This window comes from Pristis pectinata, chromosome 11 (assembly GCF_009764475.1).
Source record: "Pristis pectinata isolate sPriPec2 chromosome 11, sPriPec2.1.pri, whole genome shotgun sequence".
NCBI lineage: Eukaryota > Metazoa > Chordata > Chondrichthyes > Rhinopristiformes > Pristidae > Pristis > Pristis pectinata.
The window spans coordinates 6,642,500-6,663,651 of NC_067415.1; the positions used below are offsets into that span (position 1 = coordinate 6,642,500).

Here is a 21,152-nt window from a genome sequence, read left to right on the forward strand (position 1 = left end):
TACGGACCACCTCTTGCACTGCCATGGACTTGTCTGGTTTTTTTTGCACTAATGTCTTGTTTAATTTTCCTCTTTCTTCACTGTCTTGTACATTTTATGTATAATTTATGTATAATTGATGTCCTGTGTGTTGTCTGTACCTACGTGCCTGTGATGCTTCTGCAAGCAGGTTTTTCATTGTACCTGTACCTCATCGCACCTGTGCACATGACAATAAACTCGACTTGACTTGATTTCCTTGCAACCTCTGTTCTGGGGGAAACAGCTGCGGCTTCACCAGTCCATCCACATAACTGAAGTCCCTCAGGGCTGGAAACATTTCAGTGGAACTCTTTTGCATCTCCTTTAAAACCTTTGACTCTTCACTAAAGCATGACTTATGGAATGGGACACAGTGCACCAGTTGTCTCGGCCGTTGCCAAGCAACGCTCTTTATTGGTTGGACCTTTCTGTACTTCAGAATCAAAATTAGAATCAGATTTATTATCACTGACTTAGATGATGTGAAATTTGTTGTTTTGTGGCAGCAGTGCAGTGCAAAGACATCTTTTGATAAATTAGAAAGATAAATAAATGGTGGAAATAAAACAGATAACGAGGTAGAGTTCATGGGTTCAGGGACCGTTTGGAAATCTGATGGCGGAGGGGAAGAAGCTGTTCCTGAATTGTTGAATGTGGGCCTTCAGGCTCCTGTACTTCCTCCCCAGTGGTAGTAATGAGAAGAGGGCATGTCCTGATGGTGACGGTCCTTCGTGACGGATGCCGCCTTCTTGAGGCACCGCCTCTTGAAGGTGTCCTCGATGTCCAACAAAGGATTTCCCGTCCTTCGTAGAAAGGTTTCTGCAGAAAAATACCCATGGCCACAAGTCCATCAAGTGGTGGCCAGCACAGAATGTGCTTCACTCCACAGCAGCCTACTTGGACAAAACTTGCCACCATTCCTGACAAATGGGGGATCTGGGGTGGACGATCTCCCTGCTGAAATTCCAGCCCTCAATGGTGAAGAGCTTTGGTCTCCCAATTCATTATTCCACTTCTTGAAAAAAGGAAGGTATTCCGGAGGATCACAGAGATGGCGTAATGGTGATCATAGTAGGATAGGAGACAAGTCCAATAATGGTTACTACAAAAAGGTCTCTGCCACGGGGATAAGATAAGATTTCTTTATTAGGCACATGTACATCGAAACACACAGTGAAATGCATCTTTTGCATAGAGTGTTCTGGGGGCAGCCCACAAATGTCGCCACGCTTCTGGCGCCAACATAGCACGCCCACAACTTCCTAACCCGTATGTCTTTGGAATGTGGGAGGAAACCGGAGCACCCAGGGGAAACCCCCACGCAGACATGGGGAGAACGTACAAACTCCTTGCAGACAGCAGCCGGAATTGAACCTGGGTCGCTGGCGCTGTAATAGCATTACGCTAACCGCTACACTACCGTACCTGCCCCTAATTTGGCATTCAAGTTTAAGTTTATTGTCATGGACATACTGTACATACCCAGGGTATAAATGCATGAAAATTAGCTTTTTGCAGCAGCAGCACAATATTTTACAAACATGACAAATGTAAGTTAATGTAAACTTCAATTCGCATTACACTAGATTAGCGAACAGCTACACTACTGTGCCTATCCACATCATTGCTATGGTTCTCCTCAATTGCCTCTTTCCAGTGCTCTGTGCCAATGGTGGAAGGAGCGTACCTCCTCCCAAACCAACGCCCTTCAGTTCCACTTCCCATTCCCCCACCGATATGTCCATCCACGGCCTCCTCCAATGCCAGGTCACGGCCAAATGAAAATTAGAGGAACGACACCTCATATTCCGCCTGGCCAACCTGACGGCATGATCATTGGATTCTCAAACTTCTGGTCACCGCTCCCCCTGTCCCTTTTTCACTATTCTTTCTTTTATCTTTCTCCTCTTGATTCAACTGGCCCCCATGTCTTTCCTCTCCGTCTCCATCTGCCTATCAACCACACACTCCTCCCACCGGTTCCCTCCCTGCCTCCCTCCTTTTATTCCATGCCTCTCCATGCACTGTAGGGTACGTCACCAATAGCCTGTCCTGGTCAAATCACACAGATACCACGGCCAAGAAAGCTCACCAGCGCCTCTACTTCCTCAGGAGGCTCAAGAAATTCGGTTTGCACCCTATGACTCTCACCAACTTTTACCGATGCACCATAGAAAGCATCCTATCTGGATGTATCATGGCTTGGTACGGCAACTGCTTTGCCCAGGACCACAAGAAACTGCAGAAAGTTGTGGACACAGCTCAGCGCGTCACAGACACCAGCCTCCCCTCCATGGACTCTGTCTTTACCTCTCGTTGTCTTGGTGAAGCAGCCAGCATAATCAAAGACCCCACCCACCCGGGTCATTCTCTCTTCTCTCCTCTTCCATCGGGTAGAAGATACAGGAGCCTGAGGGCACGTACCACCAGACTTAAGGGCAGCTTCTACCCCACTGTGATAAGACTATTGAACGGTTCCCTTATACAATGAGATGGACTATGGCCTCACAATCTACCTTGTTGTGACCTTGCACCTCATTGCACTGCACTTTCTCTGTAGCTGTGACACTTTACTCTGTACTGTTACTGTACTTTACCTGTACTACATCAATGCACTCTGTACTGACTCAATGTAACTGCACTGTGTAATGAATTGACCTGTATGATCGGTATGCAAGACAAGTTTTTCACTGTTCCTCGGTACAAGTGACCATAATAAACCAATACCAGTACCAATCATTGTGTTGAACACCAAGCTGTAGTCGAGGAAATCCTAAGATCCTAAGGGTACATGAAAGGGAAGACGTTGGGATGTTTCCTTCTGTGGGAAAGTCTTGAATGAGGGCACATAAGTGGCCGGTTATTTAAAATTAAGGGACATAGAAATTTCTTCCCATACGGAGTGATGAATCTCTGGAATTCTCTGTCCCAGTGAGTTGTGGAAGCTAATTCCTTAGAAATATTTAAAGAGGAGGTAGATAATTTTTTTTGGGAAGGTCAGGAGGATTGAGGGCTATTGGGGGATGTGGCACATAGGAGGCTTGCGTTAAATCAGCCCATACTGAATGGTGGAGGAGGCTTGAAAGGCCAACTGGCCTATTCCTGCCCCTATTTTCCTGTGTTCTTGTGTGTCATTTGGAAATATTAAGGCAAGGTCCCATCTATCCTCAGAGGTAGATCAAGATCATGTTCAAACTTATTGTCATGGGCATACCTACCCAGGGTACAGATGGGAATTGGTTTCTTATTGTCACTTGTACCAAGGTACAGTGAAAAACTTGTGTTGCATACCAATCCTACAGGTCAATTCATTACATCAGTGCCTTGAGGTAGTACAAGGGAAAAGCAATAACAGAATGCAGAATAAAGTGTTACAGCTACAGAGAAAGTGCAGTGCAGACAGACAATAAGGTGCAAAGTCATAACGAGGTAGATTGTGAGGTCAAGAGTCCACCTTATCGTACTAGGGGACCGTTCAATAGTCTTATAACAGTGGGATAGAAGCTGTCCTTGAGCCTGGTGGTACGTGCTTTCAGGCTTTTGAATCTTCCTGATGGGAGAGGGGGAGAAGAGAGAATGTCCTGGGTGGGTGGGGTCTTCGATTATGTTGGCTGTTTTACCGAGGCAGTCAGAAGTGTAGACAGAGTCCATGGAGGGGAGGCTGGTTTCCGTGATGTGCTGAGCTGTGTCCACAACTCTCTACAGTTTGTTGCGGTCCCGGGCAGAGCAGTTGCCACACCAAGCGTTTTCTCAGCAGCAGTAAATCTGATGTATGGTATTACGATTGACGAAGAGCAGGGAAGCTCTCACTTGTGTCCTGGGGAGAATATTTATCTTTCAATGAACAGCGATGAAAACTGATGATCTCTTCATGATCACACTTCAGTTTGCTGGATCTTGCTGTGTGCTCCTTGTCTGCCATGTTTCAGGTGTTACAACAATAACTGCACTCTGTTGCTATAAAGTGCTTTGGCAGGGGTTCGAGCCATGAATGATGCTAAGGACATTTCAATCTTTCTATTATGCTGGTGACTGGTTGTACAACAGCCTGAATCAGGAAGGATCCTATTGAAGATCCTAGCTTTCTTTCTTCAAACAACCTTGAGTAAACTTAGATAAGATCTTTATTAGTCACATGTACATCGAAACACACAGTGAAATGCATCTTTTGTGTAGAGTGTTCTGGGGGCAGCCCGCAAGTGTCGCCGCGCTTCCGGCGCCAACATAGCATGCCCACAACTTCCTAACCTCCACGTCTTTGGAATGTGGGAGGAAACCGGAGCACCCGGAGGAAACCCACGCAGACACGGGGAGAATGTACAAACTCCTTACAGACAGCGGTGGGAATTGAACCCGGGTCCCTGGTGCTGTAAAGCGTTACGCTAACCGCTACACTACTGTTGGACGCAAAGGTTTCATTGGGTCCTAAACTCTTTGGGACGTCCCTAAATCATAACAGGCGCTACAGAAATGCAAGTACGGCTTTTCTTTCCTGTTTGAATGCGCAGAAGCGGCCGCTTTGTTTCGAGGACCGGGGGAAGATTGCGTTTACTATTGGTCGGCGCGGCGCTCCGTAGTCCGGACGTGGCCGCTCGGCCCCTCCCGTTGCTATGGGCGGCCCTTAGCAACCGGCCGCCGGGCGAAGCCTGCGGACAGAGTGGGTGGAAATAACCGGGGAAATCAGGTGGCTTCGGGGCGTCAGTGATCTGCTGGGTGAGTGTGATGGGTGCGGGTCGGGCTGAGGAGGTCCCCGGGCCCGGGCGGGCCTCCTGGGCTAGCACGGGACCTCCCTCTCCCCGGGCCGAAGCCCAACCTGTGCCCAGGCTGCCCCCCGGGCATTTACCCCAGCACAGGGCATTTACCCCACCACAGGGCTGCCCCCGGGCATTTACCCCAGCACAGGGCATTTACCCCACCACAGGGTTGCCCCCCGGGCATTTACCCCAGCACAGGGCATTTACCCCACAACAGGGCTGCCCCCGGGCATTTACCCCAGCACAGGGCTGCCCCCCAGCACAGGGCATTTACCCCACCACAGGGCTGCCCCCCGGGCATTTACCCCAGCACAGGGCATTTACCCCACCACAGGGCTGCCCCCCGGGCATTTACCCCAGCACAGGGCTGCCCCCCAGCACAGGGCATTTACCCCACCACAGGGCTGCCCCCCGGGCATTTACCCCAGCACAGGGCATTTACCCCACCACAGGGCTGCCCCCCGGGCATTTACCCCAGCACAGGGCATTTACCCCACCACAGGGCTGCCCCCGGGCATTTACCCCACAACAGGGCTGCCCCCCGGGCATTTACCCCAGCACAGGGCATTTACCCCACCACAGGGCTGCCCCCGGGCATTTACCCCACAACAGGGCTGCCCCCCGGGCATTTACCCCAGCACAGGGCATTTACCCCACCACAGGGCTGCCCCCCGGGCATTTACCCCAGCACAGGGCATTTACCCCACCACAGGGCTGCCCCCCGGGCATTTACCCCAGCACAGGGCATTTACCCCACCACAGGGCTGCCCCCGGGCATTTACCCCACAACAGGGCTGCCCCCGGGCATTTACCCCACAACAGGGCTGCCCCCCGGGCATTTACCCCAGCACAGGGCATTTACCCCAGCACAGGGCATTTACCCCACCACAGGGCTGCCCCCGGGCATTTACCCCACAACAGGGCTGCCCCCCGGGCATTTACCCCAGCACAGGGCATTTACCCCAGCACAGGGCTGCCCCCCGGGCATTTACCCCAGCACAGGGCATTTACCCCACAACAGGGCATTTACCCCACCACAGGGCTGCCCCCCGGGCATTTACCCCACCACAGGGCATTTACCCCACAACAGTGCTGCCCCCGGGCATTTACCCCACCACAGGGCTGCCCTCCTGGGCACTTACCCTACCACAGGGCATTTACCCCATCACAGGGCATTTACCTCACAACAGGGCTGCTCTCCTGGGTATTTACCCCATCACGATGCTGCCCTCCCGGGCATTTACCCCACCACAAGGCTGCCTGCTTGCTCTGCGCCCCGTCAGTCCCCCAGCCCAGGTTTCTGATGTCCCCTACGTTACATTAATGATGTAACGAAGTTTCTCTTTAGCTGCATTGTTCACCTATGTATGTGCATGGCTGATATTTATTGTCCATCCCTGTACTTTGGGCCCTGTATCTAGAGTCATAGAGCACTACAGCACAGAAGCAGGCCCTTCGGCCTGTCGAGTCCATGCTGGCCTGGTTTGCTGTCTCGTCCCATCTTCTAGTGGATATAGAGCCAGCTTGTTCAACCTTTCCTTCTATTGGTGTTGGTTTATTATTGTCACTTGTACCAAGGTACAGTGAAAAACTTGTCTTGCATATCGATTGTACAGATCAATTCATTACACAGTGCAGTTACATTGAGTTAGTACAGAGTGCATTGACGTAGTGCAGGTAAAATCAATAACAGTACAGAGTAAAGTGTCACAGCTACAGAGAAAGTGCAGTGCAATGAAGGTGCAAGGTCACAACAAGGTAGGTCATGAGTTCAGAGTCTATCTCATCATATGAGGGAACCGTTCTTTCTTTTCTTTTTCAATCTTTTTATTAGTTTCCAAATTAATACAGATTAATATATAACATCAATGTTTGTACATGTAATACAAAGAGATCAGGAGAACAATCATGGCATAGATAATCATAAAGAACAACAAAACATAAAAAAAATCTGTAGATTCCACGAGCTACAGATGTGGAAGCCATAGAGAGGGTGCAGAGGAGATTTACAAGAATGCTGCCTGGAATGCGGAGCATGCCTTATGAAGGCAGGCTGAGGGAACTCGGCCTTTTCTCCTTGGGGAGACGGAGGATGAGGGGGGACCTGATAGAGGTGTATAAGATGATGAGAGGTATTGATAGGATAGATAGTCAGAGGCTTTTCCCCAGGGCTGAATTGGTGGCCACGAGAGGACATAGGTTTAAGGTGCTGGGGAGTAGATATAGAGGAGATGTCAGGGGTAAGTTTTTTACTCAGAGAGTGGTGAGTGTGTGGAATGGGCTGCCGGAAATGGTGGTGGAGGCGGATATGACAGGGTCTTTCAAGAGACTGTTAGATAGGTATATGGAGCTGAGTAAAATAGAGGGCTATGTGTAAGCCTAGTAATTTCTAGGGTAGGGACATGTTCAGCACAGCTTTGTGGGCCGAAGGGCCTGAATTGTGCTGTAATTGTTCTATGTTCTATGATCTCTTAGTAAATGAATATAATATAAAAGAAAGGAAAGAAAAAGATTTATTATGTATATAAAAGAAAACGATAAAAACCCAAATCAATAAGAAAAATTATAGACAATATATCAAACCAAACTAGACAGAAAAATTTTTAAAAAACTGGACTAACATTTCTCAATAGAAACAGAGCAATATTATGTCGTCAACTCCGTTCCTCTAAATTGAAAAGTTATTGAAAGGGGATCTATATCGTGAAAATATTGAAGAGGGAACCGTTCAATAGTCTTATCACAGTGGGGTAGGAGCTGTCCTTAAGCCTGGTGGTACGTGCCCTCAGGCTCCTGTATCTTCTACCTGATGGAAGAGGAGAGAAGAGAGAATGTCCCGGGTGAGTGGGGTCTTTGATTATGCTGGCTGCTACACCAAGACAACGAGAGGTAAAGACAGAGTCCAAGGAGGGGAGGCTGGTGTCCGAGATGCGCTGGGCTGTGTCCACAACTCTCTGCAGCTTCTTGCGGTCCTGGGCAGAGCAGTTGCCGTACCGAGCAGAGATACATCCTGATAGGATGCTTTCTATGGTGCATCGAAAGAAGTTGGTGAGTGTCAAAGGGGACATACCGAATTTCTAATCTCTGCATCCTAGTTATTAGTCTGGTAAACTGTGAATTTGCAAATTTAGTTGTTGCACCATTGCCAACCTAAACCCCAAGGTCTGGAATTCCCTGCCTAATCCTCTCTGCCTCTCTCTCTTTTCTGTAAGGAAGCTGTTTAATCCTTTGGACTTTGACTGAACTTTTAAGTCATAGAGCACTGCAGCACAGATACAGATCCTTCAGCCCAAGCAGTCCATGCCAACCACGGTGCCAACCACAGTGCCCACCCAGCTAGTCCCAAATTCCTGTGTCCGGCCCATATCCCTCCAACCCTGCCCATCCATGTACCTATTTCAAGTGCTTCTTAAATGATACTATCGTATCTGCCTCAACCACTTCCTCTGGCAGCTCATTTCATATACTCACCGCCCTCTGTGTGGAAAAAGTTGCCCCTCTCACTGGTTTTGGACTCCCCTACCCTGGGGAAAAGACTGTTACCGTCCCCCTTATCTATGTCTCTCATAATTTTAAACACTTCTATAAGGTTGCCCCCCCATTCTCCTACGTACCAAGGAATAAAGACCCAGCCTGGCCAACCTCTCCCTATAACTCAGGCCCTCTAGTGCTGCAACATTGTCGTAAATCTTCTCTGCACTCTTTCCAGTTTAACCACGTCTTTCCTATAACAGGGTGATCAAAACTGTACACCGTACTCAAAGTCGAGTTTATTGTCATATGCACAAGTACATGTAGGCACAGATGCAATGAAAATCTTACTTGCAGCAGCATCACAGGCACAGAGCATCATCTAGGCAGCATTCATAAGGAAAACATAAATACAATTTTTACAAGAAAGAACACAATTAGAACACACAAAAAAGTACGGCCTCACAAGTGACTTATGCAACTGCAACATAATGTTCCAACTCCTATACTCAATGCCCTAAGTGATCTGTTTAATGTCTTGGTCTTCCTTGGTTGAGAATTTTTATTTTGATCACATGCCTATTAAATGTCCTGGAACTTGAATATAAGTTGTATTATAAAGCATATTGTGAGAATGAAGGTACTCCATTGTGCAAAATGCAGCGTCTTTGTATGTTAATGGATTATCTCTGTACTGTCAAGGCTGCAGAGGCTAAGTGCTGTCAAGTGAACATAGGGTTAGTGCATACTCAGGTCAGTTGAATGAATAATATTGTCACTGAAAGAAGGAAGCAAGGATGCCCCAAGGCATGTTACAGTCTTTTCAGTACTTTTTGAAATATAGTCACCAGTCACTGTGGTAAAGTAGAAAATATAGTAGGTAGTTTATGTGCATATAATGTTTACGTGCTCTCATGTTTTTTTTAACCCATTTTTGTGGATACCACTGGTAAAGCCCATCTCTATTTTCCTTCTTGGGCCACTGCAGTCCTTCTGGTGAAGATATTCCCACAATGCTATTGTGGAGCAGTTCCAGGATTTGAACCCAGCTACGATGAAGGACCGGATCGGTGATATATTTCCAATTTATTTTGAGAGGACTAGAATATAAAAGCAAGGATGTACTGCTGAGGCTTTATAAGGTGTTGGTCAGACTGCATTTAGAATATTGTGAGCAATTTTGGGCCCTGTATCTAAGGAAGGATGTGCTGGCCCTGGAGAGGGTCCAGAGGAGGTTTACAAGACTGATCCCAGGAATGAAGGGCTTAATGTATGAGGAGAGTGTGCTGTCTCTAGGCCTGTCCTCGATGGAGTTCAGAAGGATGAGGGGGGATCTCATTGAAATCTACCAAATGTTGAACTACTGGATGTGGAAAGGGTATTTCCATGAGTAGGAGAGCCTAGGATCCGAGGGCACAGCCTCAGAATAAAGGGACGTCCCTTTAAAACTGAGATGAGGAGGAATTTCTTCAGCCAGAGGGTGGTAAATCTGTGGAATTCATTGCCACAGAGGGCTGTGGAGGCCAAGTCATTGGGTGTATTTAAGGCAGAGATCGATAGGTTCTTGATTGGTGATGGGGTTAAGGGTTACGGGCAGAAGGTAGGAGAACGGGGTTTGGAAAAAAATATCAGCCATGATTGAATGCCGGAGCAGATTTGATGGGCTGAATGGCCTAATTCTACTCCTATGTCTTATGGTCCAAGTCGTGATGGAGGACAAGCTGCACACATGGTGTCCCTTGCACCTGCTATCCTCTTGGCAGTAGAGGCTGCATGTTTGGGAGGTTGTTTGGGGGATAATATTAGAATAATAGAGAGCATAGCTTTAAGGTGAGAGGGGGAAAGTTTAAAGGGAAGTTTTTTCTTATACTGAAAGCAGTAGGTGCCTGAAACAGGCTGCCAGGGCTGGCAGTGGAAGCAGATACGATAGTGGCGTTCAAGAGGCTTTTAGATAGACTCATGAACATGCAGGGAATGGAGGGATATGGATCATGTGCGGGCAGAAGGGATTAGTTTGATTTGGTATCATGCTCAGCACAGACATCGTGGTCCGAAGGGCCTGTTCTTGTGCTGATCTGCTCTATGTTCTATGATGAATATTGATCCAGGAACCAAGAATAGAGCCTCACTGAAATAAATGCTGGAAACACTCAGCAGGTCAGGCAGTGTCTGTGGAAAGAGAAACAGTTATCGTTTCAGGTTCAGGTCTGAGAGCCTTTGTCAGCTTCGCTGTATGTGCCAGCTTTGGGGTTTTGGGAGAGTGTACATTGCAATAGTATGTTCAGGTTGGGTCTCTCTATGCCGGCTCAATACTGTATCCAGGTCAGGATAATGTGCTTAGTATCTCTGCATGTGTCCTGTGTTCTTGATCAATAGCAACATATGTGCACTATGCCAAGACTTCTTCCTCCACTTTTCTGTACTTCTCTGGATTACCTATAGTAAGGATTATAAGTGCTTGTGCTGGAGATGGATTTAGATTGGCTGCGTTCGGGTTTTAATTTTTTTTAAGTCTGATCAAACCTCAGACTGAGACGACTTCCTGCTTCTGACAAAATGCCACGGGATCTTTATTAGCCACCTCAGAGCAGATGAGGTTTATACACTCATAGAAAGCTATAGCATAGAAGGAGCTCATTCTTGGTATTGGTTTACTATTGTCACGTATACTGAGATACAATGAAAAGCTTTTGTTTGTGTGCCAACCAGACAGATCATTCCATACATAAGTACACTGAGGTAGTAAAAAGGAAAACAGGAGGCAGAATATCACAAGACAAAGGAGCAGAAGTAGGCCATTCGGCCCATTGAGTCTGCTCCGCTACCTCACCATGAGCTAAACTATTCTCCCATCTAGCCCCAAATCCCAGCCTTTTCCCCATATCCCTTGATACCCTGACTAATTAGATACCTATCTATCTCCTCCTTAAACACCCCCAATGATCGGGCCTCCACAGCTGTGGCAACGAATTCCATAAATCCATGACCTTCTGGCTAAAGAAATATCTCCTCATTTCTGTTCTAAATGGGTTCCCTCTAATTCTAAGACTGTGCCCTCTAGTCTTGGACTCACCCACCAAGAGAAACAACTTAGTCACATCTACTCTGTGCAGTCCTTTCAACATTCGAAATGTTTCTATGAGGTCCCTTCTCATTCTTCTGTACTCCAGTGAGTACAGTCCAAGAGCTGACAATCGCTCATAGTATGTAAGCTCTTTCATTCTGGGTATCATCCTTGTAAATCTTCTCTGAACCCTTTCCAACATCAGTACATCAGTATATTGTTATAGTTACAGAGAAAGTGCAGTGTAGATAGACAAATAAAGGGCCACTAGATTGGGAGATCAAGAATTCATCTTTAGCATATGAGACCTCCATTCAATAGTCTTATAACAGAGGAATAGAAGCTGTCCTTGAGCCTGGTGGAATGTGCTATCAAGCTTTTGTATCTTCTGCCCAACGGGAGAGGGGAGAAGAGAGAATGACTGGGGTGGGAGAGGTCCTTGATTATGTTGGCTGCTTTCCCAAGGCAGCAGGAAATGTAGACGAGAGTTAGAGGAGAGGAGGCTGGTTTGTGTGATGGATTGGACTGCGTTCACAACTCTGCAACTTCTTGTGGTCTTGGGCAGATGGACTTCTGCCCATCGTATCTATGTTAGCTCTCTACCACGACAACTGTCTAGTTCCATTCTTCCAGCCCCTTCCCCATAACCTTGCAAATCTCTCCTCACCATTTATTTATCCAGTTCCCTCTTGAAGCCCTCGATGTGACCTGCCTCCACCACATCCACAGGCGGTGCACTCAAGATTCCAACCACATGCTACGTAAAAATGATTTTTGTCATCTTGCTCTTCATTATCTTCCCCTTCCGTTTATACCTGTAACCTCTAGTCCTTGGGACCCTCCACAAAAAGGCAACAACCTTAGAACATAGAAAACCTTCTTGAGTAACAATCAGTTCCTGTCTTTTCATTAGTGTCTATTTTAGGTGCTTCTCTCCCTTTTGCACTTACCAAGTTAAGTAAACCTATGACTAACCCAATTGTTAAACATACAATACGAATATGGTTTCAATTTCGTAAATTTTTTGGATTGAATAAATTTAATTTGTCAAGTCCCATTCAATCTAATTTTTTCTTCCATCCATCTAGAGCTGACTCAGCCTTTTCCATTTGGAAAAGGAAGGGAATAGTATGTTTTCGGGATCTATTTAGTGATAACTGTTTTTCATCTTTTGAACAATTGTCTTAATAAATACAATTTGCCTAGATCACACTTTTTTTGATATTTGCAGATTAGAAATTTTTAAAAAACTACTATACCCTCCTTTCCGACACCTTACAAAATTGAAACTACGGAAAAAATTTTAGGTCTTAATCCTTATCAGAAGGGCTTGATAGCGATAATTTATGATTTAATTATGAAAATACATCTAGAATCATTAGACAAAATTAAGAATGAATGGGAAGGTGAACTCCAGACATCTTTACCTATAGAGACCTGGAAGAAAATTCTTCATTTAGTCAATACATCTTCAATGTGTGCCAGACACTTGTTGATACAGTTTAAGGTAGTCCACAGGACTCATATGTCCAAAGATAAGTTAGCTCGTTTCTATAACCATATAAATCCTATATGTGATAGATGTAAATCGAATGTGGCTTCTTTGACACATATGTTTTGGTCCTGTCCTCTTCTGGAAAAATATTGGAAAGACATTTTTAACATTATTTCAAACGTATTGAAGATTGATTTACAACCTCACCCCATCACTGCAATTTTTGGATTACCAAGGATAGAGTCTGGCCATTTATCTCCTTCCGCTAACCGTATGATCGCGTTTTTTACATCAATGGCCAAACGATCCATTTTGCTTAAATGGAAGGATCCAATACCCCCGACTACTTTTCAATGGTTTTCTCAAACTATATCATGTTTAAACTTGGAAAAAATTAGGAGTGGTACTGTTGATCCTTCGCTTAAATTTGAAGATATTTGGAGTCCATTTATTCAATATTTTCACATGCTGTAGATCCCCTTTCAATAACTTTCCAACTTGGAGGAATGGACTTGACGACATAATATTGCCCTGTTTCTACTGAGAAATTTTAGCCCAGTTTTTTTCCCCCTTTTTTTGTTGTTTGTTTTTCTTTTGAAAAGTTTTTTTTTGTTTAGTTTATATTGTTTATAATTTTTTTTATTGATTTGGGTTTATTTTAAAATTTATATAATAAATCTTTTTCTTTCCTTTCTTTTATGTTATATTCATTTACTAGGAGATCGTTGGATCTACAGATTTTTTTTATGTTTTATTGTTCTTTATGATTATATATGCTGTGATTGTTATTCTGATCTCTTTGTATTACATGTATAAATATTGATGCTATATATCAATCTGTATTAATCTGAAAACTAATAAAAAGATTGAAAAAGAAAGAAAACCTACAGCACAATTCAGGCCCTTCGGCCCACAAAACTGTGCCAAACATGTCCCTACCTTAGAAATTACTAGGCTTACCCATAGCCCTCTATTTTTCTCAGCTCTTAAAAGTCTCTTAAAAGACCCTATCGTATGCTCCTCCACCACCATTGCCGGCAGCCCATTCCACGCACTCACCACTCTCTGAGTAAAAAAACTTACCCCTAACATCTCCTCTGTACCTAGTCCCCAGCACCTTAAACCTGTGTCCTCATGTGGCCACCATTTCAGCCCTGGGAAAAAGCCTCTGACTATCCACCTGATCAATACCTCTCATCATCTTCCCCTGTCCACTCCCTTCATCATTTTATATACCTCTGTCAGATCTCCCCTCAGCCATCCCGGTCTCTGTAATCTGTCCCTGTCCCTCATTCCAGGAACCATTCTCATTAATCTGCTCTGGAGCCTCTCAAACACCCTCGCTTCCTTCCTATAACATGGCGACCAGAATTGGAGACGAGGCTGGACCAGCGTTTTATAAAGGTTCAGTGTGACTCACAGTCCAGATGAAGGGTCTCAACCCGAAACGTCAACAGATGCTGCCTGACTTCCTCCAGCAGCTTGTTTTCTCGCTTCGGCACGACTTCCCTGCCTCTATTAATAAAGCCCAGAATTGTGTATGCATTATTAACTTCTTTCTCTTTTAATGACTTAATGTATCATTAGAAGATTGCATTTGAAAATGCCGCACTCTCAGCACTGTAATGGAGTGCTAGGCTAGATTTTTGAGCTTGAGGTTCTGGAGTGAGATTCAGCCAAGATGTGCTCCTAGTCTTTCCTGGTCTGTTAATTTTAAGTAAAGATAATTAGTAGCAACTCCATCTAGTTTTTGAACTATTTTGCTTATGTCTAAATTAATTTACTGGGCCAGTTATCGAAAGGCCTGGAGTAATGATCCAAAGAATCAGGAATTTAAGTTCAGATAATGAAGTAAATCTGAAGTGACAATAAAGAATTAATACCAGTAATAAAGATGATGAAACTACAGGGTTATCTAGTTAACCTGTTAAGGAAGGTAATCGTTCTCCCCTGCTTGGCTTATGAATGACCCAGAGCAATGGCTCGGTATGGCAACTGTTCCGCCCGTGACCGCAAGAAACTGCAGAGAGCTGCGGACGCAGTTCAGCACATCACAGAAACCATCCTCCCCTCCATGGACTCTGTCCACACTTCTCGCTGCCTCAGGAAGCAGCCAACATAATCAAAGACTCCTCCCATCCTGGAAGTTCTCTTTTCTTTCTCCCTCGCATTGGGCAGAAGATACAGAAGCCTGAAAGCATGTACCACCAGGCTCAAGGACAGCTTCTATCTTGCTGTTATCAGACTATTGAAATGGACCTCTTGTACGTTAAGATGGACTCTTGAGCTCACAATCTACCTCACCGTGGCCTTACACCTCATTGTCTGCCTGCACTGCACTTTCTCTACAACTGTAACACTATTCTGTTATTGCTTTTCCCTTGTATAACCTCAATGCACTGATGTGATGAAATGATCTGTATAGATGGCATGCAAAACAAAGTTTTTCGCTGTACCTCAGTATGTGTGACCATAATAAACCAATTTACCAATTTCTTAACAATGCACAAAAGGCGCTGGAGGAACTCAGTGGGTCAGGAAAATGAACAGTCAAAGTTTCTGGTCGAGACCCTTCATCAGGACTGGTGCTGCCTGACCCGCTGAGCTCCTCCAGCTTTTTGTGTGTTGCTCCAGATTTCCAGCATCTGCAGTCTCTTGTGTTACCAATTTCTTAGCTGTCTTCTGAAATAGCCCAGCAAATGATTCAATGGTCCATATGTCGACTTGGTGTAACCTTCACTAGGGAATATTGGGATGGACAACAAATGCTATCCTTGTCATCATTGTAAACCGTGAATGAAAGAAGGAATCTCCCCATTTGTCCCTGAAGTGAATACACCCAGGTTCTCAGCACATCGGAATGTCCAAGATTCTTAAAATTAGGAATTATTCTTGTGGCTTCCCTGATCCTTTTACAAAACATCGGCCACCAACCAGTTGGGGCTAAAATGGTATGCAGCGTTCTGACTGTGGCCTAGTCAAAGCCTTACTAATGGACAAAATAGTAGGCTGTTAATATAATCTAAAAGCCTGGCTTTGCCTACAGTCTTTGTTCCCATGACTATACTGGAAATAGAATAACATGTCCTGGGACAACAGAGAATTTAGGAGAAATATCTTTACCCAGAGTGAGGTGAGAATGTGGAACTCTGATGCATTGAGTGGTTGAGGTTAATACTGTGGATGTATTCAAGGGGAGGTTGGTCAAACAACAGAGGGGGAAGGGGCAAACTGCAAGTGACAATAATAAACCAATACCAATACCAAAAGAAGCTCAAGTAGAGCGTAAAAGCCAGCACGGATTGGTTGGACGAAATGGCCTGTTTCTGTGCTGTGGAGTGGAACTGCTGACATCCCCTGACGACATTTACTCCTCAATCATTAAAACAGTTTGCCTCAATGTTGGAGTTTTAACATGAAGTGTGCCTGGAACGTGCTGCCAGGGGAAATGGTGGAAGCAGATACAATAGCTACGCTTAAGAAGCATTTAGACAGACGCGTAAATAGGCAAGGAATGGGGACGTACACCATGTGCATCCAGGTGGGATTAGTTTAGATGGGCACTGTGGTCGGCACAGACATTGTGGGCCCGTTCCTGTACTGTACTGTTCTATGTCTGTTGGACCTTGCTGTTTACAAATCATTTGCCAAGCTGCCCACATTTAAAAGTGACCACTTTAAAAGTGTCTCATTGTTTATAAGATGCTTTGGCCAGAAACCCTTGAGGAGTTATGAAAAACACTGGGATATCATTCCTGATTTAGGTAATATGTGAGAGTACTAGGAGTTTGTCCTGTCCGCTGCATTACACTATGCTTATCATGATTAAATGCTATTTGTGATATATTCTTCCGGCACTCTCAAATCAGAGATCATTATATTTTTACTATCAAGGGGTATAATGCGGGAAAGTGGCACTGAGGTCAAGGCACTAGGGGCCAAATGACTTGCACCTTCAATTTCTTGTGTTATAGAGTCATACAGACCAGAAGAGGCCCTTTGGCCCAACTTGTCCACGCTGAGCAAGCTGTGTACCTGAGCTGGTCCCATTTGCCTGCGTTTAGCCCATATCCCTCTAAACCTTTCCTGTCCATGTACCTGTCTAATTGTCTTCTAAATGTCGAAATTGTACCCACTACCACTTCCTCTGGCAGCTCGTTCCATACACCCACCACCCTCTGTGTGGAAAAATTTGCCCCTTGGGTCCCTTTTAAATTTTTCCCCTCTCTCCTTAAATCAATGCCCTCTAGTGTTAGACTCCCCTATCCCGGGGGAAAATGTCTGTGACCCATTCACCTGTTCTTTTGCTTGCAGAAACATCTCCTCTTCCATTGTTTTTACACTTCCACTAAAGTTCATGCTGTTATCTGTCCTTTCACCTCATACTTTCATTCTGTATCCCATTCGTTCTTATAGAAAAGTAGGACCAAAGAACAGTACAACACAATACAGGCCCTTCGGCCCACAAGGTTGTGCCGACCTCTAAACCTCGCCTAAGACTATCCAACCCCTTCCTCCCACATATCCCTCTATTTTAAATTCCTCTATATGCTTATCTAGCAATCTCTTGAACTTGACCAATGTACCTGCCTCCACCACCACCCCAGGCAGCACATTCCACACCTCAACCACTCCCTGGGTAAAAAATCTCCCTCTGATATCTCCTTTGAACTTCCCACCCATTACTTTATAGCCATGCCCTCTTGTATTGAGCATTAGTGCCCTGGGATAGAGGCACTGGCTGTCCACTCTCTCTATTCCTCTTAATATTTTGTACACCTCTATCATGTCTCCTCTCATCCTCCTTCTCTCCAAAGAGTAAAGCCCTAGCTCCCTTAGTCTCTCCTCATAATGCATACTCTTTAAACCAGGCAGCATCCTGGTAAATCTCCTCTGCACCCTTTCCAACGCTTCCACATCCTTCCTATGATGAGGCGACCAGAACTGGACACAGTACTCCAAGTGTGGTCTAACCGTGCTTGTACCATGCTTTCTTGTTAAAGATGAAACCAATGGGACTGAGATGCTAGTTGAAGTATCCATCTCCCAGCGTTGTGCTTCAGGTTGACATGATCTCTTAGTTGCTTCAGGGATCACTTACTGCTTAGCTCAGGGATAAGGAACTCCAGTTATGTGTAGAAAAGCTAGTACTGCTAATTCTCGAGCTGAGGGGATTGAGAGAGATTTAAACTATACCATTCAAAGTCATGAATTGAGATTTCCACTAGCAGGAGGTCGTACTCTCAGGATAATTGGTATTGGTGTTGGTTTATTATTGTCACTTGTACCGAGGTACAGTGAAAAGCTTGTCTTACAAACCGATCGTATAGGTCAATTCATTACACAGTGCAGTTACATTGAGTTAGTACAGAGTACATTGATGTAGTACAGGTAAAGTACAGTAACAGTACAGAGTAAAGTGTCACAGCTACAGAGAAAGTGCAGTGCAATAAGGTGCAAGGTCACAACAAGGTAGATCGTGAGGTCATAGTCCATCTCATTGTATAAGGGAACCGTTCAATAGTCTTATCACAGTGGGGTAGAAGCTGTCTTTAAGTCTGGTGGTACGTGCCCTCAAGCACCTGTATCTTCTACCCGATGGAAGAGGAGACAAGAGAGAATGTCCCGGGTGAGTGGGGTCTTTGATTATGCTGGCTGCTACACCAAGACAACGAGAGGTAAAGACAGAGTCCAAGGAGGGGAGGCTGGTGTCCGTAATGTGCTGAGCTGTGTCCACAACTCTCTGCAGCTTCTTGTGGTCCTGGGCAGAGTAGTTGCCGTACCAAGCCGTGATACATCCAGATAGGATGCTTTCTGTGGTGCATCTGTAAAAGTTGGTGAGAGTCAAAGGGGACAGACCAAATTTCTTTAGCCTCCTGAAGAAGTAGAGGCGCTGGTGAGCTTTCTTGGCTGTGGCATCTACGTGATTGGACCAGGACAGGCTGTTGGTGATGTTCACACCCAGGAACTTGAAGCTCTCAACCCTCTCGACCTCAGCGCCATTGATGTAGACAGGTGTATGTACACCTCCCCCTTTCCTGAAGTCAATAACCAGCTGTTTTGTTGACATTGAGGGAAAGAACTGGAATTGGCAAAAAAACTGGAAGAAAATTGGGTATTTTCTTTTTTGCATTGAGTTCTTTTGATCTGCCTGAAGGGGTGGTTGGACCAGAGAGTAATTTTCAAAAGGGAATTAGACGGATACTTGAAAACATCTTTTCAGTGGGACGGGATTAACGGCATGATTGGTCGTGTAGACACTTCCAGCTCTGTAAGACGACACGGGCCACTACAAGGTCGTAGAAACTGTGGCTGCCATTATTGACAGCTGGCACTAACTCTTGGAAGTGTAATATTTTAAACACACACCTCTGTGAGCACTTTCCTCACCTCTTTGGGCTCTCCTGATAGAGTTGTTTAGTTACACAGCATGGAAACAGGCCCTTCTGCCCAACTTGTCCATGCCAACCAAGACGCCCATCTAAGCCACTTGCCTGCATTTGATATCCCTCTAAAGCTTTCCTATCCGTGTACTTAGTCAAATATCTTTTAAATGTTATTGTACCTACCTCAACCACTTCTGCTGGCAGCTCGTTCCATATATGCACCACCCTGTGTGTCCCTCAGGTCCCCTCCAAATTTCCCCTCCCTCTCACCCCAAACCTATGCCCTCCCATTTTTGATTCCTTTTCTCTGGGGGGGGAAGAAAAAGACTGTGCATTCACCCTGTCTGTGCCCCCCATGAACCCCATACACCTCTACATGGTCACCCCTCAGTCTCTTTTACTCCAAGGAATAAAATCTGCCCAACCCCTCCCTATAACTCATGCCCTTGGGTCTTGGCCACACTCTCGAAAATCCTCCCTACAGCTTAATGAAGCCTTTCCTCCCACAGGGCAACCAAAACTTCACACGATACTCCAAGTGTTGCCTCACCAACGTCCTGCACAACTGCAATGCAACATCTCAACTCCTATACTTAAAGCCTCGACCGATGAAGGCTAGTGTGCCAAATGCCTCCCTCACCACCCTTGTCCACCTGTGATGCCACAGGCTGTACTGAATGTGTGTGGTCAGGATAGAGTTACCAGCTCTGGTCGGGCAATGTTGGTGAAGCTTTTGTCCACGTCAGGACTGAACGAAGCTGTGCAGAATGGTTGTGCAAATTGATTACCTGATCTGTTTGGTAAATGGGACACCGTAGGTCACTATGGGACAGAGTGATTCACGATTTAATCCCGTCCACTCTTTCCGTTTTTGCAGTGACTATGATCCACCTGACTTTCAGTGCCTGTGGATTTATGGCGATTTACCAGCTGGGGGCGGCAGTTGCTCTGCACAGACATGGCAGCAACCTACTCAGTAAGATGCAGAACTACGCCGGAGCCTCTGGTGGAGCGATGGTCGCTGCTGTTCTGCTCACACAACCTCAGACACTGGAGGTGAGTGAGAAAGATGCAATTGGCACTGGACCTCAGACCACCAAAGAGTAAGCTAGAGGAACTCAGCGGGTCAGGTGGCATCTGTGGAGGGAAATGGACAGGCGACATTTTGGATCCAGACCCTTCAGGTGGACTTCCTACAACCACTTCATCCCACTTCCTACATCACAAACAGGAGGAACAACTCGTCATATACCGCCCGGGTACTCTACAACCCAATGGCATGAATGTTGAGTTTAACTGTTTTAGGGAACCTTCCCCTCTGGTGGGTTGTTTATCCTCCCCCCTCCTTCTGATCCTCCTCCGTTCCTCCCATTTTTGTGCCATTCCCCTCCCCAGCCCCCCTTCACCCTATCTTTATCCCCCTGCCCCTCCTGGTTCCATCCACCCACTACACACACACAGTTCACCCACAGGTTCCCTGTATTGTGGAGGGTCGTCGCTGTCATGTGACAGCACTGCCCTTACCTGATTGGATGACAGTACTGCCAATCAGGGTTTGGCCCCGCCCTACCCATCAAGTGCCCACCTGACCATTGGCCTTTGTAAATTACCTGGACTGGACCCCCCAGCCCTCCAGCACTATAAAGAGCGCCACATGTGCTCGGCTCTCTCTCTTTGTTTGCTCCGAGGGATCACCCTGCTTTACTCCAGGCCGAGCACTGTGAAACAGCGCTGGAGAAATCGTTGGTGAGGTGTGCACTATTAAGGGCTGGGAGCATCTTAGTTAGTGTCCCTAGTAGCATAGAGCCTTGCCTGTACTAAGTCAAGGGATGGCGGGTATTGTATTGTCTTTTCCTTGATTGTATGTACCCAGTTCGTTTTGTGTGTGTGTGTGTGTGTGTGTGTGTGTGTGTGTGTGTGTGTGTATTTTACCCCTGTTGTGATTTTCCCACGCTCGCTAT

At 45.8% G+C, this 21,152-nt stretch overlaps 1 protein-coding gene across 5 annotated transcripts in view; it reads left to right on the forward strand.

The window, feature by feature from the left end:
- The first annotated feature begins 4,584 nt into the window (after positions 1-4,584).
- pnpla4 (patatin-like phospholipase domain containing 4) overlaps positions 4,585-21,152 on the forward strand; it is a 47,986-nt gene continuing 31,418 nt past the window's right edge. For 3 of the 5 annotated variants that reach the window (XM_052026845.1, XM_052026844.1, XM_052026846.1), the window contains exons 1-2: positions 4,585-4,734; positions 20,069-20,247. In XM_052026845.1, coding sequence (XP_051882805.1) covers positions 20,074-20,247 — 174 coding nt within the window. In that variant the 5' untranslated portion in view covers positions 4,585-4,734; positions 20,069-20,073. The remainder of the gene's footprint in view (positions 4,735-20,068; positions 20,248-21,152) is intronic. The other 2 variants (XM_052026847.1, XM_052026848.1) reach the window with 2 other exon arrangements.